This window comes from Camelus bactrianus, chromosome X, assembly GCF_048773025.1.
Source record: "Camelus bactrianus isolate YW-2024 breed Bactrian camel chromosome X, ASM4877302v1, whole genome shotgun sequence".
Lineage (NCBI taxonomy): Eukaryota > Metazoa > Chordata > Mammalia > Artiodactyla > Camelidae > Camelus > Camelus bactrianus.
The window spans coordinates 7,427,598-7,453,785 of NC_133575.1; the positions used below are offsets into that span (position 1 = coordinate 7,427,598).

The 26,188-nt window shown below is 42.2% G+C and overlaps 1 protein-coding gene across 7 annotated transcripts in view; it reads right to left on the reverse strand.

Annotated features, from left to right (window-relative positions):
• MID1 (midline 1) overlaps positions 1 to 26,188 on the reverse strand; it is a 559,519-nt gene that overhangs the window by 105,341 nt on the left and 427,990 nt on the right. For 5 of the 7 annotated variants that reach the window (XM_045525026.2, XM_045525025.2, XM_045525028.2 and 2 more), the window contains one exon: positions 2,424 to 3,139. In XM_045525026.2, the coding sequence (XP_045380982.1) occupies positions 2,424 to 3,083 (660 nt within the window). In that variant the 5' untranslated portion in view covers positions 3,084 to 3,139. Of the gene's footprint in view, positions 1 to 2,423; positions 3,140 to 13,675; positions 13,830 to 26,188 lie in introns of those variants that run through there. The other 2 variants (XM_010966202.3, XM_074358821.1) reach the window with 2 other exon arrangements.

A 26,188-nucleotide genomic window follows, 5' to 3' on the forward strand; every position in this document is an offset into this window, starting at 1 on the left:
TCCTTACAGATTCAAGAAAGTAAAGCAGACCTATTGTGTTATCAATGAAAGCATCCTCAAATTTCTCCGTGTTTGGTGTCTCTACATCATCACAAATCCAGTTCTGTACGAGATGCTAAAGCTTCAGGAAAATATACTTCGAGAACACATTTAGTTTTTCAGATCAAAGTCATTAACAAAAATACCCTTCCTGAGCTTTGCTCCTTTTAGCATGCTATCGCTTTCTTCAAAAATCAAGGTTTATATTGTCCTTAGGTTTTGAAATAACAAGAGATACCCATATGTCATCTATCCTATGATTTTCTTTTTTTACACTCACATAAGTGGCATGTTTCAGAACAAACTGGCTAGGCTAGCATGTTATTGGTTTAAATGCTCATAAGCACCTTTTGTGGATGGCTATAAATAAATGCTTATAAGCATATTTTGTTGAGTGGCTATAAATGTGTTTTGGTGCACTGGGTGCTGTTTATATGCCTATATTTCTGTAATTACAAGATACAATCTACTACATCATATGTTGTCAGGCCCTCTTGGTAACAGTATCAACGACCGCTACCCCACAGGCTTGATTAGACAAGTGTACAGGACTTGTGATTGAAGAGTTTCATTTTCATCAAAAAAAGGGTTAGAGCATCAAAGTGTGTCTCCTCATAAACTTGGAGATGTTATGTAAATAGTAACAACTCCTCTGTGGCAGCAAGCAGGGAATGAGAAGAACTCGAGTATCAGATTTAAATATCAAGTATGGGAGTGGTTGAATATCGAACACCATTGTGGTGTTTTAACAAGTGGTCATTAAAAGCAGTGTTAATGCAATTAAAGAAATACTTTTTGGTAAAGGAAAAAAAAAACGATCTGGCATGTTTACACTCTGGAAAACCAGAACACCTATTTCCAATCATCTTAAATATTCTGTCTCTCCTCAACCAAAAGGGGGGGGGGGTCCTCGTCACCTTGGTTTCTAAAATTTGATAACCATATCAATTTCTGAAGAATTTGTTCCAGCAGCACAATTCAAACATGCATTGCCTTTGCTATTATTGACCTTGGAGATGTGTTTTTGGCTACCTTCGAGCACGACATTAGAAAACCAGTCAGCAGCTGTCTTCCCTTGTCTGTATCACCTAAATCCTAGGGCTTAACTTCCTAAAGATGGATTTGCACTGATTGTCAATGGACACTTTTGAGTGAGGCATGCTGCCCAGGGGATGCTTTTGTTTCCCAAGTGACATTTGGAAACAGGGATTCACTTTAGCATACCAAGTTCCCTCAGCATCCCAAGAAATAGGCAAACCAAATCAAGATGTGGTCCGTGCATCCCAGTGTCCCAAAATAAACTACATGGTCCCGGTAAACACAAGCACACATCAGCACGGAGGAGAAGTGATAGAAACCGTTTCTGAGAGGCGACGATGGGCTGAGTGGTAAAACTTTTGATCATGTGATTCACTTTATTTGCTCACCAACACAGTGTGTGTTTGTCCTGAGAGGAAGGCCTTCAATATATATTTACTCAAAGCTCTTAATTTATACTTCCTCTCCTTTTAATTGGCGTCTTGTGATCTAAAATTAGCTGGTAAGCAGAGTATATGGAGTGTCTCACTATCAGAGCAAACTCTCTCGGCTGAGTTTGCAATAATTACACCCACCGTTGCCCGAAGTTGAACAGACATCTGGAGACCTGGCTTATTTCTTCCCTGGTGCCTTCTATCCATATTTAGAGAGTGATTTTTTAATTTGATGTAGAGTCCTATTAATTATCCTTCCCCGAGCTGGAGTTCGGTTAATAATTTCACGTGAAAAGTGAAGTTCAAACAGTCCTGCCTGTAACCTTACTGACTCAAAAGCCTCAAAAAGGAATTCTTTCGTGAAACCCGAGATGGTCGGAACACTCTCCTTCACCAATAAGCTGCAGATCGTTTACACAAGGAATACAAGGTCACATGTCCCCTAAAATCCCACATTTGCTTGCTACAGGCATTCCTCCCTCTATTCTTTTGTTTGTGCAGTAACTAGATACAGGTACAATGAGAGAGAAATTAGTTTTCCCTGATGAGCAAGGAAAATGCATGCCCCCCCAAATGCCCAAACTCAGATTTTATCTGTCATTCCTTCCTGCAAGCTCTCGAGCGCGCTCTCTCATGCTCTCTCGCTCTCAACTGCAAGGAATGAAAATGATCCCGACTTTTCTGAATTCGCCCTCACCTTGACAACGCTAAAATTACAAGCAGCAGTCAACTTTTACAAGATACCCTTGTTGTGTAACCTTTATACGCTGCCAAAAAACATGCTACAACTAATCAGATAACAAAGGGGGAAGAGAAAACCTTCACCTGCCCCGTAGCAAGCAGTGAATACACTTTTTATTTCCATGACATTTGCTGGCAGAAAGGGGTTGGCTTAAGGCAGATCGGACTAACCTTCAATTTGTCATAGCGCTCACTCAAAGCTGCCACCTGATGATCTCGGTGCCGCCCAACCAGTTTACACAAGGCACAGATTAACTGGTCATCGGTCACACAGTACATATTCACCTTCTCATCCTCGTGCTCCAAGCACATCAGCCCCCGGATGTGCGAGTCCGGAATTGGCTCAATCAGACGATGGCCCGTAAAGGGCTTCTTGTTCGGGTGAGTGGCTTTCAGGCACTCGTCACAGTAGGACACTTCGCAAGTGACACAGGTTTTCACAGCATCCTGGGCGGGATCCTGGTCACAGAACTGGCAGAGGACTTTCTCAGCGGAGGTCATGGTGTTGCCGTCAAACGCCCGCTCCCGGCGGGTCTCGCTGGGGGAATTGGGCCCGCTCACTGAGGCTTTCTGGAACCTGTCGATGATGTTCTGCAGGGTGACGTTGCGTTTGAGCCCGTCTAGACCTCGCTGGCTGAGTGTGATGACATGCCGGCAGGTGGGGCACTGGAAGGCAGTGATGGACTCCACGGACTCGTTGGTAGCGCAGTGTGACACCAGGATGCGGTGGGCGCAGTTGAAGCAGAGGCTGTGTGCACAGGGGAGCAGGAGAGGGTCCTCAAAGAGCTCCAGACAAATAGGGCAGGTCAGCTCCGACTCCAGTGTTTCCATCTTCAGGCAAAGCTCTCCTGGGTCATCAGCAAAATCCAAGGAAGCTGACCAGCTATCTGGAAACAGAACGTAAGATGTGATTAGGCGCGAGGGGGTTGGCCATGGTGGGGGCTGTCAGCTTTGAATGCATCTCAGAGTAATTTCCAACCCAGGTCATGGAAGGCTAAATGTGTGTACATTCCAAATAATCCTCTTTCTATTCCCCAGGGAAATGGGGGGGGGGCACCCTAAGCCAGCAGACCAGATAACGTTTCCTCAAAGTTCCTGTCGCTGACAGCAGCTTTTTTGGGGGGGGGGTGATTCTGTTCTTTACAGGATCTTACGCCAAACTGGCAAGTTCTTGAAACTGTAATTTCCATATCTAATCACAATAATCTTATTGTGTCATGGCCAAGTTTTCCTTGCGTTGAAAATGTAGAAACAGTCATTAATGAACTACAGTCTTTCATAACTTTGCGCTTATGGATTTATGTTAAGTATATGTGTCTTAAGGACTTCCACGCTGCCATTCCAAACCATGCTTCAGGGAAATAGAAAGGGGCATGAAATGTGTATGAAATCAAATGGATGATTTCAGTGGAAATGATAATGCTTAAACATGGGATGTTAGTTTCCAAAATATATTCCTGAGAAAAAAACACTGACTTTCACAAAGACGGTTGTGAATGGAGGCAATGTTTCTGGCAAGTGTCTGTAACTCTTCTGAATAATTCTATTGTTTAACCCAGGGGTGGGATGTGGGTGGGCAGAGAGGAGCAGAGAAAAATCTCTGGAGGCCTTTTTAGTGGCTGCAGTGAGCTTGGGTACCAATGCCTAATAGCGATTTAGTTAATTAGAACAAGGATTTTCATGGCTACACTATTCATTTGCAAAGTTACAATGGTTATGGGCTGAGTATAGAAAGCAGTTGAAGGCAGTCACTCCCCTCTGAGGAGGCTTACCAGGGCTGCCGATGGACCCTGCACAGCCCTCCAGGCTTCAAAATTCCCATCAAGGGCTTGTCACTGTAGCCAGCGACAGGCCGGACTAGCAGGAGGTCCAGCCTCACCCTCAGAGCCACGTTGGCCCGGGCACGACCTCCACCAGCTCCGATGCTCCCCTCCAGGCTGCCTTCGGGTGGCCCAGCTGCACGCTCCCCTCGTCCGGGAAGACTTGCTGCTTTTGTGAACTCTCCCCTGCCTCCCCTTCAGAAAGGGTAGGGCAAAGAATCACACATAAACCCCAGCTCATTAAGGGGGAAGAGGCCTCCTGCTCATTAGCAGGCCTGGGAACCAAGCTTCTTTGAACCTTCTCCCTTTCAAGGCCATTAGCGGAGGTCGGCGCAACACTGACGGGCATATTAGCTGCAGCCCACTGCGGGCTGTGGGAGAATCATGCAGTTCACCCAGTGGATGCAAGGTTCAAATCACCCCTCCGGGGGGTTTTCTCAGCCGGATTCATGGGAAGGCTTCACATCCAAAGCTCTGTTTAGTGATTCTGACAATCAGCCTTTTTGTATTCACACCTCCATTTATTTACAAAATTCGCCATTTCCAGAATAGCCTGACCCCCTCTGAAGGAGTATCCCTCCTAAATACCATGTGTTGCTTTGGTTAAACTAATGCTCATCGTGCTCATCAACGGAACAGTAACTGATCATTAAAAGTGGAGAGTATGCGCCGAGCTTGTTAAAAATTAAAGAGCTGCTGGCTTCACAGAAGCCTGGCATCTTAAAACCCTCTTCAGCTATCCGCTGATATTAACTACATAAGAAAGGGTAAATGGGCAGCTGAGATTTGAAATATGAAAGACCAGTTCATCCTTCTACAACCTGCAATGGAAACACCGGGGCTGCTGTGGTGAGAAACTTATCATCCCCACTTGGTCCGGGCCAACTCTTCCTATAGATGGTTTGGAAGAATCGGAAAGGTTTTACCTATTCAACAATCTCTAGGTTCATCATGGAAAAACAGAATTCTCTCTACATCAAATTTCTTCTCACTTCCTATCAGAAGCATGTAAAGTCAAGGGAAAATGTAGCCCCTTTGGTCGGCTTTGTTCCCAGGTGAAACGAAAACACGTACTGATGGTTCTCAACAGACGGCTAAGCGTCTCCTATGTCTGGAGAGCTCTGATGATTGTATTTTTAGGCAGTCGCCAGGACTCCATCCCATAGTGGCACCATCAGTATTTCTAGAGGCAATTCCATGGCCGACCCCAATGGAAACACTGACATTTTATTCAAGAGACGTTTACTGAATGCCAGGCACTAAACCGGCTGGAGAAGCCAGAATCTGGCATCCTCATCACATCCCACCTCTATGATCACGGGCCAAGCCAACATCCTCTCCTACCTAGATGATCACAGTACTTTTTTAAATGGTCTCCTGGCTCCTGCTCACTCCTGCCCCTCCCCCTACAGTCTATCCTCTACTCAGAAGCCACAGAGCCTGTTAAAGCAAGACAGAGCCTGCCTCTCCTCTGTTCTACCCTCCAGGGGTTTCCCATCTCACTCAGGGAGAAGTTCCCCAGAATCAAACCCGCCCCAGAGAACACAGATTCCGACAGTGACCTCATTTCCTCCCGCGCTAGCCCTTGTTCTGCTCTGGGTACATGGCTGCCTTGTGATTCCTCAAACACGCCAAGCACGTCCCATTTCCCCTTCGCAAGGTCTTTGGAATCCATGTGACTCTCTGCTCCAGTGTCACCTTCTTTGTGAACCCACATCAAACCAGTTCACCTCCTCCCACCATGACCACCCACCCACCCATCATGGCAAGCTTCCTTCCCCACCTAGTTTGTTTCCTTCCATAACATTCATCACCGACATAATCTATTAGATGGTTCACTGCTCCCTATCTCCTCACGACCCCATAACTAGAACATCAGCTCTAGGAGAGCAGAGACCTTGCTTTGCTTCTTGAGGGATGTCCTGCCAGCACCTGGAACAGTGTCCTGCACACAGTAAGACTCAAACATTCACTGAGCTAATACAAGCACTGATGTTAGGGTTGAAATCCAAAAGAATACAACATAACCGTTTTCTTTAAGGAGCTCTCAAGATACTAGAACAGAGGTCAGCCAACTTTTTCTATAAAGGCCAAGAGAAAAAAATATTTTCAGCATTGCAGGCCAGTCTCTGCTGCAACTACTCAACTCAGCCCCTGGAGCAGCAAAAGCAGTCCCATGCAATCCATACATGAATGACTGCTGCTGTCCCATGGAATCACGTTTACAAAAGCAGGTAGCATGCTGGATCTGGCCTGCGGATCTTATTCTGCTGATCCACGTTTTAGAAGACAGAGACAGGTACAGCCAGCCAAAACAGAAATGAAAATCACTCTCAGAGAGGTATGAATAAAATGCTGTGTGGGCAATGACGGCCATGCTGGTGGAGTAAGACTTCAACACGCTCGTACATGTTTCGAGCGCTAACGGGAAATGCTATGCCACGGGGTTTCACCCCGACATCAGTGGACATCATGTGAGTCAAGTGCTCAGGGGCAATTCATGCAAGACTGATTTAATAGCAGCTGCTCAGAACTGGACCTGTTTTCTTTTATTGCCACAGCGCTTGGCGTGGTGTTTTATGCAAATGTCCAGGCTGTAACTGTTGGTTAATTGTATTAAGTGATGACAAAATATTTAGGTGCAAAGTGAGGTTCAGCCAATTTTCTGAATGTTTTGTCTGAATGCTGCCAGAAAGGAAGGGGTGTTGATTTGATACCTACAGTGGATCTCACTGTTAATATTTTTATCCAGATTTTGTCATTGTCTCAATATTTTTGTTAAACTCTTCAACAATATGTTACTAGTAAACAACCATGCCATCCCCTCATCTTAAAAATTAGCATGGTTTATTTTCTAGCTTTCTTCAAAATACCTTTTTTGAGAAACAAAAATATCATTCACTCTTTCACCAAATATTTAAGTCCCTCTAGGTGCTGGGTCCTGGGAGAAGACCTGGTAACACCTAGCCTGTCCTTCTGTGATCTTACAGTCTATTAGAGGAGAGAAAATACAAATTGCCATCCAACATAACAAAAGACACACACCAAAGAGCGGGTGAGAAGAGGATGGGGAAGCTTCCTAAAGGAGGCAATATGCCAGGTGGGTTTTAGAAAATCAATAGGGGGTTCACCAAGCACACAGAGGTATGGGGCGTGGGAGTGGGGGCAGATTTTGTGTAAAATGTTCTCTTTTTCTGTTCAGAACTCCTGGAATCTAATTCCCAGTCCTCCAATTAAAAGGGGGAGGGAGAGAGATTCTTAGCCCTCACTACAATGGAAGGAAGTCACACTTGCATATCATTGTCAGGAAATTCTATAGTTCAACATTTTTCTGAATGGGCCGATTGGTTCTCATTCAGAGGAGGATGTTGGTAATCATGGGAACCCTCGCAACAAACTGGGGATGGGAACAATTCACAGCTCACACCTCCACTGTTTCTAGTCCAGAACAGGGCACAGCCGTGAAAGGAGAGTTGGGTGGGCAGCCAGATAATCTAGGATGATCAGCAGCTCTGCTATTTATCAGCCGTGTGTCCCTGGGTGATGTCCACAGAGGTTCCCTCCAGTTCCCTCCAATCACATCCCTCAGCGGGAGAGCCTCTGGTTATAGGTTACAGTTAAGCCCTGGATGCTGGGAAGCACAGGGTACAAGACATCTTTTCGAGAAACTTCTTACAGACTCAAGACTTCTGAGGAAAGCACTTCACTTTCAAACGGAAAATCATACATGGCTATTTCTTTTATGCATCTCTTCCTTCTGTACCCCCCTCTCTCATTCTGTGTAGCACTGAGATTGGGCTTTTCTGGTTTCCTCTCTAACCACTGCTGACTTCCCCTCCAGCTAATCAAAGCCTGGGTGTTTTCTAAAGGGCCGGCCAGCCAGCCTTCCATCCAAAAGCCATCCAGGTTGCTCGTTCATTCATGCCCTGTCTCTCTGAGAATGACTCCTAGGCTCATATCTCGCGGGGCCATCTCTTTTCAGAATCCCAGTCCAGCAATGACAGTACTTTGCTTTGTTTACTGTAAGTGCCTCGACTCGGAGTGCACATCTCATGGGACTCATCAGCTCCCCTCCCAAACCCAAATGCCCTCCAAACCTCCTGGGTGCTTCCATTTGTCCTGATCAGCACAAGTCACAGACTCATCTTATCTTTCACTCCTCCCTCTCTGGGGAAGGGGGCAGAATAATGGTCCCTACAGATGTCCCCATCCCAATTCCTGGAACCTGTGAATATTCTACATTACAAGGCAAAGGGGAGTTCTGGTTGCAGGTGAAATTAAGGTTGCTAAGCAGCTGACCTTGAGACAAGGAGATCAGTCTGGATTATCCAGGGGAACTCCATGTAATCACAAGCATCTTTAAATATTGAAATGGATGCAAAAGAGTAGTGGCAGATGATGCCATGTGAAACAGACCTGACAGCCATTGCTAGCTTTGGAGATGGAAGGAGGCCACAAGCCAAGGGATGTGGGTAGCCTGTAGCAGCTGGAAAAGGTAAAGAAACAGATTATCCCTTAGAGCCTCCAGATGGAATGCAGCCCTGCAGATACCTTAATTACAGCTCAGTGAGACCTGTGGCAGACTTAGGACCTCCAGGGCTGTTTAACGCCATCAAGTTTGTGGTCATTTGTTACAGCATCAATAGAAAACTATATGCTCTCCTTCCCCCAAATCTAAATCATGAGCCAAGACATGTAAATATCAAACCTAGCAGTTCTATGACTGGTTTCTCTGTTCTCTCTGCCTCCATATTTTCCAGATCTTCTTTACTGCATTCCTAGACTGTTACCCACAGCAAACAAACCAAAACCAAAAACCGAAAAACCCCACACAAAACCAAGAACACCCGCAATATGATTTCTTACCTCCAACCTTTCATCCTTCAGTTTCATCTTTGCAACACATATCGGGAACCACAACTTCTTCCCATCCCTTTTCTTAAAAGGCGCAAAACATCGAGCAGCTCCCTACGGCCCAAAGTACGAGTCATGCCATCTTCACTCCTTTTTCAAAGCCTTGTCCAACTTTCTCCCTAACTGCTTCTTCAACCTTATTTCCCATCACTCACCTCCTGCACTGGAGACCCAGTACATGGGACCATTTTCTGCTCTTCGTCTGCCTCTGCTTTTTGTCCTAATACACATCATTTTTCCCCTCATGAAATTTTTGTTTGTTTGTTTCATGTTCATTTTCTTGTTTTTGTTTTGTTTTGTTTTCTTTAAAGATTAGAGCAGAACCTCCTAGAAGCCCAAAGCACTCTAGCCACTACTGTATTTGGTGATTTCATATTAAACAGAACTGTTTTAAATGTCCATTTACAATGGCCAGGACATGGAAACAAACTAAATGCCCATTGACAGATGATTGGATAAAGACGACGTGGTATATATGTGTATCTACACACACACACACACACACACACACACACACACAGGAATACTACTCGGCCATAAAAAAGAATGAAATAATGACATTTGCAGCAACATGGATGGACCTAGAGATTATCATACTAAGTGAAGTAACTCAGCCAGAGTTGGACAAACATCCTAGATATCCCTTATATGTGGAATATAAAAAAAAAGATACAAATGAACTTATTTATAAAATAGAAACAGACTCACAGACATAGAAAACAAACTTATGATGGAGGAGGGTATAGCTCAGTGGTAGAGTGCTTGCCTAGCATGCATGAGGTCCTGGATTCAATTCCCAGCACCTCCATTAAAATAAATAAATGAATAAGCCTAATTATAACCCTCCCCCCCAAAAAACAAAGAAAATAAACGATGGTTACCAAAGGGGAAAAGGGTGGGGAGGGATAAATTAGGCACTTGGGTTTTGCAGATACTATTATATATAAAATAGATAAACAAGGTCCTACTGTCTAGCACAGAGAACTATATTCAGTAACTTGTAATAACAGCCTATAATGAAAAAGAATATAAAAAAGAATATACATATATGTATAACAGTCACTATGCTGTACACCAGAAACTAATACAAGATTATAAATCAACTATACTTCAATTAAAAAAAAAAAGAAATGTTTTGGGGGGTGGGTATAGCTCTAGACGTGGAACGCAGGCTTAGCATGCACAAGATACTGGGTCCAATCCCCAGTATTTCCTGTAAAAACAAATAAACAAACCTAATTACCACCCCCCCAAAAAAGAAGAAATGTTTTAAAAGATGTCTTGAAATAGTGTGACATGTCTTAAATGTTTACAATAAGCAAAGTAAAGCTTTTAGCTGAAAAACACAAAGCCATACAGCTATCCTATTCACAAAATCACTAAAATATTTATTTAAAAATATTATTTCCTAGTACACAACAGAGTGATCAGGACTGGGACCCAGGTTTAAAGTTATAGGAGTCATTTTCTTTTATCATTCCTCATTCTTTCAATAGAGTTGGGTTAGCTCTGGGACCAAGACAGGCAGGCATGTGTGAGCACAAACACGAACCTCATATGGAGGTAACATTTCATAGTCTAAATCTGAGGCCAATTGTGAATGGATGCCCTGAGCCAAATGACTACCTTCCCCTGTAAGACCCCCCAGGATAAAACTTGGATGGGAGAGGTCTTTTGGGTTTAAGGAAAATTAATCAACGGAAAGATCAGAGGGAGAGCTAGTGGTGAGGCTGTAGGGATGACTGAACCTTGGAACCCAGGTGATGGTTAAGGTGATGTGGCCGATCCAGTTGCCTGGGCAGATGCTCCCTTGGTCCCTCTGGGCTCTAGGCATCACCACCCTGAGGTAGCACTCCTCCCTGAAGGAGGACTTTCCCAGAGGCAGAAGGGCTTTCTTTCGTCCAAGGTACAGGTACGAAAGGAAACAGATGGGAGGAGAAAGTCCCCAGTGGAAGAGGAAGGACCCTGGGATTGCAAGAGCTCAGATGTATGGTTTAGGCTTGAGAAGCGAGATGGGTGAGGTCAGGATAAGAACCCTCATGGTTCACTGCTATCAGCCAGGGAGATGGAAGTTAAGGAGTTTCCTATCTGTTGGATCCTTTTTTTTTTTTTTGCCCGCTCCTTTGAAGTAAAAGGCAAAACTATTCACCTGACAAGTCAATGCAGAGAAAACATTTAACCCCTGCCTATGCTGTTACAACCCTTGCCACTGTCCTGCTTGGCAGCTCATTTTAGGATTTCACAACTTTATTCCTTGTAGTCTCTCCTGACTCCTGCTATGACTTAATGAAGATAACCTGCATCTTAAAGAAACACCCAGGATCCCTGTGAAGATGGCAGGTACAGAAAGGTTTCATACATGGCCCAAGTTAATGATCAGGCTTTCCAGTTCAGATTCCCAAGAGGACGGAAATTTCCTCCATATACTCAAGAAGTGACCAAGGATTAGGAGTCTCCAGACCAAGTGCAGTCTATGAATTCAATCACCCACTAGAATGAGGAGATATTCAATGGTCATCATGTCATCCATGAGCTTTTGATTCCACATTTCTCTTACTGGAGGTGTTGACATTGTAATCATAAAGAAAATCCACCTCTCAATGCTCCCCTATGTGTATTCTATGTCACATCTGCACACTCCATCAAAAATGATCATTTTCCTCATTTGGAGTATACAGAAAAGTACATGCATTCTAGCCACCTATAATTTTACTTTCACTGTGTAAGGCTCTGAAAGCCATCACTATGAGCGAAATTAATGAGTCACTGGACCAAGGAATAGCTTGCATAACAACACTTGGTGGCCTGTGGTCAATTGTTAAGACCAGGTGGCTCTCAGCAACTGCCTAGATGATTCTCAAGTACTTCCTCCGCTCCCCCGCCCCCCAAATATCCTCTGGAGAATGGAAACTAAGCTTGATGTTAACTAAAACATAGGTTTTACCGTAACATAACAGAGATGGCAAACACCATCAAAACTGCAGTTATACTGAGGCACAGAAAAATGGTTTGGAAAAGGAAATTCCTAAAAGTGTCGTGAAAAAGAGACAGCATCAGAAACGCTATGCATAAATTTAATTCTTTAAGAGTCCTAAATTTCAGAAGAAGGATCAAGTCAATTTCCTCTTCCATTGCTTCACACGGGTGATTAAGATTTAGTTGACTTATTGTTGTCTGGATTTTTGCTATAGGATTATCTCTATTACAGAGCCGTAGGTGGAGTTTTTTTAAGGATTGTGGAATGATGTTTTTCATCTTGAATCAGCATAAATAACCTTTTAGAGGACTAAAACCTTGGGAATTGTGAAACACTGGAAGTTAACCTCAGTTTGTGAGGCAGGCTTTGCATCAGGGACTGAACTCAGAAAGGTTTCGCTCTCATCTCAGATAAACAGAATCTCCAAACCCCAATCATGTGACAGGAAAGCAGTAAAAATTGGGTGCTATAATCCAAGACCAATTCATCACAAATAGAGTATTTTAACTAACATATTCCAAGCACTTGATGTCTGCACAGTCAACCCTGGTTTAACTGTGAGTTATAAAAATCACGCAACAAAAATACTACCCCAAAGCTACTTCACTGATTAGTATCCTGGCTGGTCTGAGAAGCAGGTGAGTCAGTAAAAGCACAATAAAACAGGACCATGAAGAGATAGGGAGGTGAGCAGGAGAGCCAGCCGAACTGCACAGCATTCTGAAAGCCTGGAAATTGATCCCACAATACAGTGTCTACCCCACCCCAAATTACCGCAGAGAGCAGTAAAAACGCAAAAAGGTTCTTAAAGCAACAGTACCAATAATACATCGAGTAGGAACAGGTGAGAAAAAGAAGCGATACCGTAACATTCTATAGGCAATACCTCCGAAACATCACTGTGGTTAGCCTCCAACTGTCAACTCACTCAAATGCATTCACCTCATCATGGCAGATGAGGAAACATTTCTGACAACAAAATTTTAGGGGACCAGAAGGACTGACTGAAGAAAAAAAGTGACAAGGAGATGAACTCTGAGGCATTAGCTGCAAGTTTTAAAATAACTAATTAATGCAAGAGATATTTTTAGTAACTCGTCATTTCATCTGCATTCTATGGAGGGCTGAAGCTTAAATGTTTTACCTGGTACCCGAAGTGAGAAGCGGGGAAGACTAAATTTCACTCAACACCCACCTGGTGGAATTCCTGCAAATTGAATTAAACTGTTCACAAAACCTATTCTGCATGTCCATGTCTGTCTGTAACAAGCTCATTTTTTAGTAATTGGATCTCTAGGACGTTCCTTAAAATAATCACATACTCTCTTGCCCCTGCCATCTGATTAATAATGAATGAACATTCCTGAAAAGAATCACTTCGAAGCACGGCAGATGTCTTCAGGGATATGAAGGCTTTAATGATAAAAATTAAGGAGAAATGGGAGCTAGGTCACACTGTCTGGTTATTTTAATTGAAACCCAGTCTTCCAAATTTACTTAACAGAATGCTTAAATACACCTTCTGGATTTCATTTATACAAGCAGACAAGCAAAAAGACACAAATGACAATGCAAAAAAAGCAATGAGAAATGCAATTTGTTCTACAGAAAGACAGATAAACAGGTTAAAAACAGGAAACAGCACATTTGTCCTTAACAGTTCTTTAAACATCTCTCCAGAGTCTTACAAATAGATGGCCTTGAATACCCACCAATGGACTGCACCCTAGTTCTTTTTGAAGAAACATCGCCGGAGGCAGAGGATGGGGGACCCACGAAATGACAGACAGGCCACCGAGACCAGATGGTGGGTGGCAGGCAGTGCCGGAGCAGTCCTGTGTGTCTGTGAGCGCGTCAACAGTGAAACACAACAGGAAAATCGACGCGACAATTCCAGGAAGGCCAGCTCCACCTCATCGACCCCGCCAGGGTTGCTGAGTTGAAGAATCAAAACTCCCTCTTGCTTTCCAACTGCCTTTTCCGTGGACCCTGCCGGGGCTCCCCTGGGCCCTGGCCTCCTCGGTGCTCATCTCAACCAAAGGAAAAGGCCATTTGGGTCAGGTCAATACCCTGTGCTCTGTGCCCCCCAAAATCATGACTTGGCACCAGGATCTGTACCCTCAGGGCTCACAGGGACCAGCAGCGGGTCAGTGTCCTACAGCTGAGCGCCGGATGCCCGCTTTCTAAGCTGCCAACAGGAGCTGTCCTGCCCAGCTCCCGGGGTCAGCAACGGGTGCTCGCCTCCCCTGTATTCTGATCCTTTTGGCCTCCTGGGCACATGATCACATTATGCTCTGGATACTGGTTTGTGATTTTTTTTTAAATACTATACTTCTGATTTTGTGTCTTTTGGATTAAAATATAGAATCTAGAATTTTTTTTTAAATACTACATCAGGAAGAATGCTCTCTTGTACAGACACAATAAAGCAATATTTTTTTTCTTTCAAAAAGAGATCTAAATTGCAATAGATCATCCTGATCAACAATTGAAAATATGTATATGAAATATACACGCAAGTATGCACACCCACAAGCAAGTTTTACATATATACACATACAGGTAAGTAGATGTTATATATGCCTATAGCACAGAGACATAGCATATAACATATAGACATGTACATATCATACAAATATAAACACAGACACACAGCAATTCTGTGCTGGGTGTCCCAAATTTCAGTCTCCAGAATAGCAAAGAAAGGGTGAATTGACAATGGAAAGTGATCTTTTAAAAATTAATTGTCTGAAGGAAGAAGGGGAAGCAGTCTTCCCAAAAGCAAAAAAAAAAGAAAAAAAATTGCCCTGCACTGCAGTTCTCTTGAGGATGTTGCTTATCACTCTATACAAGGCAAGAAACTGCAATGAAAGTAAGTTATCAGGAAAGTGTGGGGGAAAAAAAAAAAAGAAAACCCACACTGGTTGCAAACCTGCACGATTCGATTTATAAACCAGACATTTGGACTCCACCAAAGGTGTTTAAAGAACATTCTTGATAAAGGGCAAGCACAAAGCGAGAACTGCTTCTTCGTGTTGCCTGGTTTGCACGTCGTGATGCCAACTTTCACGTCACACCTCATGGGAAACCAAAGCATGCCTCGGGTGTTAGGACATAGAAATGCAAACATCCATTTTCTTGCCTTAGGTCTCCACAAACCATAATTTCATTTGTCTTTTCACAATAAACAAAGGGATTATTTAATTTCATACACACACGACTTCCCAAAGAAGTCCTCACTGTCCATGGGAAAGACAAATGCACATCATCCAATAGAATTTGAAAGAACTTTTCATCATCAAGAGATGTAAAAGCACTGCTTTTGCTAAAACAACATGAAAATTGTCAAGATTCCTCTGAGACATTTTGGCGTTGCTGGGAAAGAATTAGCCTGAATCATCAGGAAACATTCCCTCCACCCCGCAAAAACAAGAAAATGATAAACAACAAAATCCTAGAATCTTCTTGAGAGCATAATCTGACTACTTCTACAGGAAATTCCCCACTGTCAGAGGGTCTCAGACATTTCATATCTTTTACAGTTCATGCTCAGAAAGCTGGCATCCGGTTTTAAAGACAAATGGAACCTATTTTACATGACGCTGAAAATGACATGTTTTCCAGGGCTATGCTGTACCAGGTGTCAGGCAAGAATTTGGTTCGGAAGGCAGTGATAGCAGACTTGAAGGAAGAGATTGAAAACTTGTCACACCTAGTCTCCTGACAGAAGTCTAGATCCCACCTCCTGGAGAGCTGGCCCAAGAGCATGGTGGTTGCAGAAATGGACACGAATGATTCCTGTGAAACCACCCACAGATGAAAAGTGAATGCTTTTCCAAGTGTATTTATAGTTCAGTAGACATTTCTATACACATTCAGAGAACTATCCCTATGTCTATATAAAATCCTATGCATGTCTACAATGCAATTAGTCTTTGGAGCCATAAATGAATATGTACGTGTGTATATGTACACACCCCCACACACACAAACATCTTTGCAAAATGACTTGGCGCTCAACAGTATTCACTCTTTACAAACCCCTCGGTTATAGCATCCGTCCCCCGTGAAAGAAGCTTTCCTTCCTCTGTGCAAAACCAGAAACCTGTAAATAACTTATATATGGGAAAACAAAAAAATCTGCCCACTCATATGTGAAAAAGTTATTCAGAAATTAGCAAGATCATACAAGAGGTCTAGTCTCTGAAGGACAAGACCAGTGGAGCTGGATTTTTGCAGCAAGCAAAACTCCCTGGAGAAACACTTGCCTCTTAGGAAAATGTTTTCTTACTTCATTCCTCCAGAACTCCTCTAAAAGGCACAGAAAGAGCAAGCTCTCCCCTTCCCACTTCTGATCACCAGGAGAAAAATATATCACTAAATACTCGCTGATGATGGCCAACGTGGTATCTCACAATAGTTCAATGACGTGACACCCACAACTACACTGATGCAATGACACGCACACACTGAGGTAAGGACGATGTCACAGAGTAACGGATACCTCTTGTAAGAACAGACTGGGAAATTCTCCCCACGTATGATAGCTCCTTTTCTCAAAGGAAATTGCTTTTTCCCTCAACTTCAAAGTGAGCCACACACAAAACCCTCCTGCTCACAATACCCTGCAGCTACTTCGAGATCTTAAAAAATAAAGAAAAATAACCCTTCTTTGCAACTCCTCGTTAACTATTGCGAAGGACGTGCTTTAGAAGGTTCCCGTGATCACTGAAGCCCTACAGTCAGGGTGTGAAGTCTTTTTTTTTTTTTTTTTTAAGGCAACAGAAAGAGGAGTGACTCTTTTGTTCTAAATTGTTATTGTAAAGCCCACACGAGAGAAGAGGAGCATGGGAACGTGGCAATGAAAAAGACAACAGTGCTGACGGACGAAAACAGGATATGAAGAACAGTGTCAGAACCAGGTGCCCGGACAGAACAAAGGCAAGAGGCTTCTTGGGAGAAATGTGAGCAAAAATACTTTGAACAGATTCTAATGCTAATGGATGAACTAGTTTTCTAGGCAGCAAGAGATCTTTAAGTCTGGGGTGGGAAAATTTGGTTTTCATGAAAACACACACACAATTTAAAGTATTATAGAGTTAAAACTGCTTTCAAATCATGCTAAATTACCCCCTTTTCAACCCATGACCCACTTGAAGAAATCCCTCAGTCTATGTTTTGCCCCACCTAAAATAAAATGCTGTTTTCTGTTAGATATATATTCCTAACGCAACTGAAATTTTTTACAAAAAAAAAAAACAAAACTCACTTCATTCAGAGCACACTCTAACTTGCAATCTAAGTCTCACTTTTACATATGGCTATTCAATAACCTGTAATATAATGAAAAAAATAAGAAAAAGAATACATATACGTATAACTGAATCACTAAGCTGTACATCAGAAACCAGCACAATGTAAATCAACTATATGTACCTATATATTTATGACCTTTTGACATGTACATTTTGTGACATATACTTTATGACATATAGATAGATAGATAGATAGATAGATAGATAGATAGATAGATAGATAGACAGACCTTTAAATGGAGCTTTCAGGAACTCCCTGAGAAGCTCCCAAATGGGTTCTGCTTTGAGAAACTATCACTGCAACTAACTCGCTAACATTAACCTAACAGCCAGACTTGGTCAAGTCACGCTTTTAACATCTTACACTTTTCTTCTGATGCAAACTCTGCTAAAGCAGCTAGTAAGATGATACATTGAATGAGATCGTCAGAGTTCATCTACTTTATTGGACTTACCGCCTAATAAGAATTATACTGATTATTATTGCAGTCTCGAAGCTCAAGGGTTTCAGAATAGTAAATAATACATCCCATCTTGCACTGTATCTGAAATTACAGGCTTTTCCCCTCCTCTCTATGTCCTGCCACTCTTTTTCCCTTACTCCATCCTTTCCTTCTATTGTGAGATGAGAGATGAACGGATAGGCTCTCTTCTTTTCAAGAATGCCTTTCATCCAGCTTTCTTTTTGATGTGTTGTCAGAAATCTCGGGGCTGAGCCCTGAGCTCAGCTGGTCCAACTGTCCTTGGTCGGATTTGGAGGTGAGGCCATCAGTGTGATGTTGCGCAGAGAACGTGTACCTGGAAACCAGAGAAACTGGGTTCCCACCCTGGCGTTGCCATTTCCTAGCAATGGCAGACAGGAGCCAGCTACTCAACACATCTTATTCTCCCAGATCCACTTCGCATCTTACGCAGTTTCCTTATCTGTCAAATGTGACAATGAGGGCCATCTCAGAGGGTCCTTTGAGGATTCAGGGAAGCAAAGTCTTCAAAATAGCTGGCAAGATTGTAGCTCTCACATCCTTCCTCCCCTCTTGTCCTGAATCACCTCTTCCTACTCTTCTTTCAATAAATTCATTATCTGATTTTTTTTAATGGAAATCTCTTCAAACCACTTTTAGAAGTGGGAAGGATATAAATCCATTTATTTATTCAACAATGTTCATGGAGCGTCATATGTGAAGGAAGAGTATATGAATCAGAAACAAACTAGAATTCCTATGATTAATGTTAATTACTCTTTCATAATCGTCTTCACGTAGGCAGTCTCACCTACTTCCTAGACTGACATCCCTTTCCCTCATTACCACTGGATCACCCACCATGACCTTGAGGCTTCAGTTCTCTGCTCCCCACTGAAGGTCCCCCTGTCCCATATGCATCCTCTGCCCGAATTTTTTATTTTGCAGGGAATAAGGAACCCTGCATGGGTGGGGCACGTGAGACCATAAAGAACAGTGAAGGTTTCACATTTTTCCTCCTTGCAAGCTAATCGATTAGCCTACTGGTTTCATGGGTGCTGGCAGAAGACACGAGACTCCCAAATCAGAGACAAAGGACGCCTTTAGTCAGGGCACAGCAAGCGGCATGTGTTCCATGTTTGGGTCGGTTCCCCTCACCCCAAGACCCCACGGAGCAGATGTCCCAGGTGCACACTGCACAAAGGTTTGCACCACAGCTGAGCAACCCCAAGCTTAGGAAACCTGAATCTTTGATGATGGACTGCAAGCAAACTTGCCCCACATTTGTCCCGGAGAGAGAGTCATTATCTTTACTATAATGGACAACAACAAAACTGCTTTCTACCCTGGATGGAGATCATCTGTTGATCTTCCAAGGCTGTTCCTATACAAAGAGACTTGAAAAGAGAACAAAGGCAGTCAGCACCTCGGCTCACAAGGGGTACAGACACATGAACAATCCATGGAGGATCAGTCCCTAAGACACGGCTCCTGTCTCCTCCTGGAGATCTGACCAGTGGGGGGTCACCAGATTTCAGACCACCGCTGGGCTTTCTAGTAGTTGTGGCAGGAGCAGCTAACTTAACATTAATGACCCCTGGACCATAGAAGACCAGAGGTCAGAGATGCTCACTAGAAAGTGTTCCACATCCTTCATCCTTACCATCCTCTAACATCAGCTGATGCACCAGGAAAACCAGCAGAGAGCAGGTAGGTCCTACCCATAGGTTTTCTCCAAATACACAGAGCCCTTAATAACTTCCTTATTAGTACCACATCAGCCTGTATCTGGTCTGGAACTTTAGTTCTTCACTCTTAAACTCATTTTACGAGTTGGGAAGAGTAAGCTAGTTTTGTTACTTTGATGACTTTAGAAATCCTAGGTGTACACTAACTGGGCTTTCTTTAAGCATTAAAAAAATTTTTTTTACAACTACTTTTGGAGTAAAACCAGAGAGAAAGTCATTTCTCTGATTATTTTTTCATTCAATGGGTATTTCTGAGGTTCTCCTGTGTGGCAGGCACTGCTCTGCCCAGGACACCAGGGATACAGCAGGGAAGGTGACAGCAATTTCATTTTAATGAGAGAAATAGAAAATAAACCAGGAAATGGGCGAGAAAACATGATAATTTCAAAGAACCACACATAAAATGAAACAAACAAAAAAGATGACTTGACAGAAGGCAGAGGAATGGGTGGAGGTCTACTTTAGCCAAGAAGATATTTCTACTCATATCTATGTAGGCTTTCTTAAGATTTTGGCTTTTCTCCCTGATAATAAACAAGCAAAGAGCGTCTTCATTTCGGTATAAAACTTTCCAGCATTTGAGCAGAGAGCTGTGACTCAATTTCTCAAGTTGTTAAAGGTGAAGTTTCAGATTTCCTTAAGGAATGATTTCTTTCTCAAGGACATTAAAATCCATCCTTTGCTATTTCTAACATGAAAAGACAAAGTGGTCACTTACTGGAAATCAGTGACCTTTTTGCTTACTTTAGCCATGAAAAATTTTTTTAAAGCAATGAAATTTGAGAGAGAAAAGCTGCAATCCCACAGTGGACCAAAAAAACAGGAACTATGGTACACAGAATTCCCTGAATGTCTGAATGTTTGATGGCAGGATGTTAATCCAAAGTTGAAAGTAACCATGGACGTGCAGTTAAAGTTACAAGGAAGGGTGTGAAGGAAATTAATAGAGACATTTCAAGAGTCATTGGTTTTCTCTGTACTTACCTGTTTTTGCCTCTCCAGAAGAAATTTCAGGAAGGAAAGGGAAAGAGGTGGGGAAGCAGTACAGGGGAAATGAACAGGTACAGCCAGGGCTTCATGACTGGAGGATCAAAGGTGAGTTACTACTAGAAGGTCCCAGTGCCAGAGAGCTCTGCTGGGGTGTAACGGACAATGACAGCATTAACAAAAGAAATGAATTCGCTGGCTAGTTAGAACTGCTAACAGCTGCCAGATTACGGTTAGAGCCCATCTTTTCAAGAAGAGGCTAGAAGGGAGATGACCACAGAGGCAATTGTCAGGGGAGAATCAAGAGCCGCAGCCGAGGCCAAGGCAAGGGCTTGGGAAGTCTGGGTGGTGGGTGCCAACCGCTCTACACGGAAACACGTAGGGTTTAGGAGAGGAAGGAGTGGCCAGCAGAGAGGGCGTGATAAGGCAAGTCATTCTCAGACAGTGAGTTATCCCCAACTCAAAAGACTTTTGGGCCTAAAAGCCAAGATTTAAACTGTTTCTTTGGAGGCTCAAAAATTCTGCAAAAAGAAATATGTAATATATGTATGTATACACACATACATATTTATACATATTTATGATTCCTATGAAAACAAATCTCATATATGCTATAAGGCTTCTAATGACTTCTAAAAAATTCTCTCAGAGCAAGCCAAACTGAGATTTTTCTTGCATTATCAAAATAAGTTTCCTTGTTATATCTTTGAGAGATAATGATAAATGTGATTACAAACCCAATTTATCAAATTGGAAATCACAACATGAACTTGAGATTCACGTTAAATGGTATGACCTTAGGGTCGTGGTTTAGAATTACGTGAATCTTTGAGAAGAAAAAGGTGTGTTTTAAGCTAAGTGTGCATTTCATCTTGTACAATGCATCTTTTCATTGGATCCAACTCTATAAGAAGCTAGTTTTTTGACTACAAAAAAGGGTGACATTTAAAGGACTCAGTACTTGAGATGCAATCTAGGACTTCAAAATTCACTGATGATCCTAAAATTTTACATGGAATTACCAATAAAGAGTAAGGCCACTAAAATAAAAAAATAAAAAACAAACAAAAAATTAACTGATGAAAAAATGCCTAGCTTTGAGAACAGTGATCTTTCCAGGGGGGCTATACTGGATAATAAATAAAAAACCATTTTTAATGTCTGATTTAGCATCTTTACTGTTAAGGTTGGTAGGTTATCCCCTGTTACGTAGTTTCTTTAGCTTATCCTTATTTCAATCAACACACTTGATTCAGGGCACGGTTCCCAACAGTTCTGTCCCGCCAGTTGTCTAAATCTATTCTTTCCAACACAAATTCTTCCAAGTGACTCTGTCTTGTAAATGGATGCAAATATCCCATTTCACAACTCTATTCATTTCCTTCCTTAGAATACAGATTGGCAAACTGCTCGCTCCCGGGGTGCAGGGCAAAAGGTGGAAGATGATGGCAGGGTGACTTCCCAGAAGGGCGCTTTGTTGTGTCGGAGCCACTGCCAGGCAACCTCCCCCCAACATCAACTGCCAAAACATCACGGTCCAAAGAGGGGTACTCTGCCCCTGTGTCCGCCCCAGCCAATCAGCATCCAGAAGCAATTCTTTGCATGGGTGCTTCTTCATCATGATCCTGACTGGCAGCTCCGAGGATTAAACTCGGGTCCTTTATGCACATTAGCCCCCTGGAGTGTTGAACTCCAAAACCTCTATTTTCTCCCCTGAGACTACCCTGTATCTCACAAAACCCTAGTTAGCCCCTGTGGTACACAGCCTTTCTCACTCTGGGTTATCAAAAGAAAACAAAACAAAACACCAGACCCTACAGCAATATGATGGAGATGATAATGATTGAGGGTCTGTAGCGCAGTGGGCAGATTCCAAGTTCTTTCAGAGCTGAGACTTGGGAACCCATTTACTTCTTTATCATTAAGACATCGTGTTCTCATCAGCAGAATCTTGCTTACAATGGCACAAATGATCACTTGGCTGAATGAAAACTGTGTTTTGTGTGTGTATACACACATATACATATATATATATATATATATATATATATATATATATATATATATATATATATATATATATATACACACACACACACACACGATTAAAAAAAAAAGACCTCAAAACTAGTAAATGAAAATCAAGACCAGCGTCTTCTTAATCACGCAGAATTTCCTGCCTAGTGACTGCATTGGGGGGTGGGGGGATACAGACCATCTGGCCCCTCTGCTACTTGAGGGATTTTACTCCTCACTCCCTGGTTATCTTTAGCTAAATATTATAATTCCACTTATAAACTATTTTTACCACGATGTCATTTCCTTCTGGGCACTACTTTAAGAAATGGAGAAGAAAGCATTGTTCTATCTCTAGGAAAATACTTCACAGTTCTAAATGGCAGGTTTGAAAGGGAAAAGGACACTTGAAAGAGAAAGATGGCGTCAAATCATAGCGAAAGTATTAACTACTCATATTTCTTTAAAGAGAAACAGCTCTGCCAGCAAGCTCTATTTCTCTCTTTATGTATCAATGTATAGCTATGTTTCAATGTAGACAGACACATAGCAATAATTAAAATCCAAACACAAAAAGCCACCGGTGCCCTGCTCATTGGAGGTGTTCATTGTCCTTAAGCACTCTCCAAGAAATAAGTCAGAAAATGGAATTCACTTGTGCGTGGGAACTAAGACGACAATAAAAGTACAAACTTCAATTAATTGAAATTCTCTAGAAATAGAAGAGTTCTGGTTAATTTAATTTTCTGGTTAACTGAACCCCAAATAGAAACCTTTTTTTTTTTTTAATCCTTCTTGAAACATTCCTAAAATGCTTGAGTCCACTTGCATAGCTACAAACCACGTACTGGGTCTAATTTAAAGGTTCTTCGGTAATTCCAAGTTTTACTGTTCCTTGAGATCATCATTATAAAGACCTTTTTTTCCCTTTAATCATTAATAGAGGTGATTTAAGAGATTGAGTTGAATGTATATTTGGATCCATGCCAATCAATTTTCACATTAATCCAAAATACCACCTTTTTTCCTTGGATCAGTGAGAAAAGCATAATGGAAAAAACTGTGGTTAATAGAGAGGTTTAATTCCTTTGACAAAATACAGGTAAGCTGAGGTTTTCCTGTTTTTGCGCTAAAGGTAACTGACAAAAATCCCTCCTTCGCTACCTGATGTTCAATCAGTGTAAAATAAATAATTTTAATATAGTGTTTCCAGTCAATTTCATTAACACAAAGTAAGCCCACATAAATTCATTTGTGAATATATTTAAACTCACTGTGAAAGCGCTAGGATTTCAGTTTCCTAATGGAACCTAATGGTGGCTCAAAACTGGTCCCAAATGCCCTTCTACAATGTGGTCACAACTGGCCCAGGCCTCATGTGGGCTCCACATTCCAGTTTCCCACAGAATCTTACACTGTGCTGCCCCCGGCTGCAAATACTAACACCATATTGAATCAAATCACTGCCCAACACAAAGAGACCTCTAGTCTCACATCAGCCTTCCTGCCCTTTGGTGAAGATTATCGTAGAAGGAATTCCTGCATTGAGCAGGAGACTGGAAAATGTCAACTAAGAGCACTTCCAATTCCAAATACCTTACACTGTGTGTGGGAAGGAAAGACTCATGCTTCTCTCTCGCACTTTTTCTCCCTCTCCCTCTCCCTCTCCCTCTCCCTCTCCCTCTCTCTCTCTCTCTCACACACACACACACACACACACACACACACACACACACACAAATATCTTTGTTTTGGGGGTGGGGGGTGGCATTACCATGCACTCATCCTCAAAGCAGCACCAGGCAAAATCTGAGATATATATACTGATACATACAGAGATAGATAGATAGATAGATAGATAGATCGATCGATCGATCGATCGATCGATCGATCCAGAGGGGGGAGGTGGGGGGAGAAAGAGAAATATATATAGTACAGTCCTATTCTTTGCCAGGAATTGTGTTAGCTACCAGGCACAACAGAAGGATGTTCATAAAGATTTCCATAAAGGTCTAAATGAAGCTGAAGGAAATCAGCCATGTCTCACGGACCTACAGAACATCTCCTTATAGGTAGGTCAATGATGGCAAAATTTAGTGGCAGTGTTGGGATTTCTGGGCAAGGACTATTTTGAAACTGGTACAGCTGTTATACTCTAAAAATAGGACTTTAATGTAAGGCCTAAATATATCCATTTATATATTAATTTTACCAGCCAATATATCTCCAGCATAAATGTGTTGAGCATATACTGAGGATATATGTATTGTGTATATGTATTTTAGATCTCAATCTAAAACTCAGCGTAGACCTCACCCAGGAGCAATGAGATTTTTTTCTTGCTCATTTTGCCTTTTTATCTCTATGGTATTCTCTCAGTATCTTTTTACCAGGTCTTTCCCTGAACAAGGGTAGTAATACCCCAAACACAGGCACTTTTTTTCCTAAGGGCCCCTCAAGGAATACTACAGACTGAAACTTTGGAGAGTCCTGCAGAGGCTTTCTAAACTGAGACTCAATCAGCGTAAGAGACCCGATGGCAATTCAACTCTGACATCCGTCACCTCAGAGATGTGCAGGTTGACTGGGTGGACGTGATGTCCCTGGTCAAGGGTCTGGACAAGTAGTCCCGTCCCATCTAGAACTGCCAAATGCTCAACCAGCCCGTTTATAGAAGCAACATCAGGAAGTACTGTAGATTGTTACTAGCTAACTTGATGTGAAGTTGCTCATTCATTAAATACTTAAATGGCTTCCTTAGAAAAGGGCAAAAGGGTCTCATGATGTATTAGTTAACACTTCTACCCTGACAGACAGTGTGCTTGTGTTGATTCTTCACTGCACAAAACAAAGATCTGTAAAAGGAACTGTTAACTTAATGGAGATAATATTTATTTGGGGGAGCTGGAGACTTCCAGGCAATAATAAAGAATGCACTGGGGGGAGGGTATAGCTCAGTGGGAGAGCACGTGCTTAGCATGCACGATGTCCTGGGTTCAATCTCCAGTACCTCCATTTAAAAAAAAAGTAAAAAATAAACAAATGAATAAACATAATTATCCCCTCTCAAAAAAAAAAAAAATGCATTACTATACCCAACACTGAAATGATTGACATGTAATGTAATTTACATAAGGCTTCCTTAGATTTTCCTTTTTTAAAAAAACCATTCCTTCATATACCCATAGCTAACATTTTCTTAAATACTTACAATTTGTCAGACAGTTGATATAAATTGTCTCTAATCCCTACCCGATCCCTAAATAGTAGGTACCATTTTCTCCATTCTGCAGATGGGGAAACTGAGGCTCAGAACTACGGCCTCTTGCCACAGGCCACACAGCTGGCACACAGCAGAGTCCAGTTTAGAATCTGGGTCTTGCTGACTCTGAAAGATCTCTTTTGTCAGTAACACCTTCCTGCTATGTTCCCCAAGGAATTGGAAGTTTCTGATGTATAAATGTAAAGCAAATTTGGATGCTGTAAATTCTGCTAGTGCTTCAACTACTTCTAAACTTTAATAAAAGATGACTAATAGTTAAGCATGGTCATGCGTCTTCACCAAGAGCTATTTAGGAATTTCACAAGCTAAGCACTCCCCAATCTCCCTTAGAAGGACTGACATCTGGATTGTATTGGCAAGTGGGTGCTTTTAACATGAGAGAAAATTAGGAGAAAAACCTAACACTGAATTACTT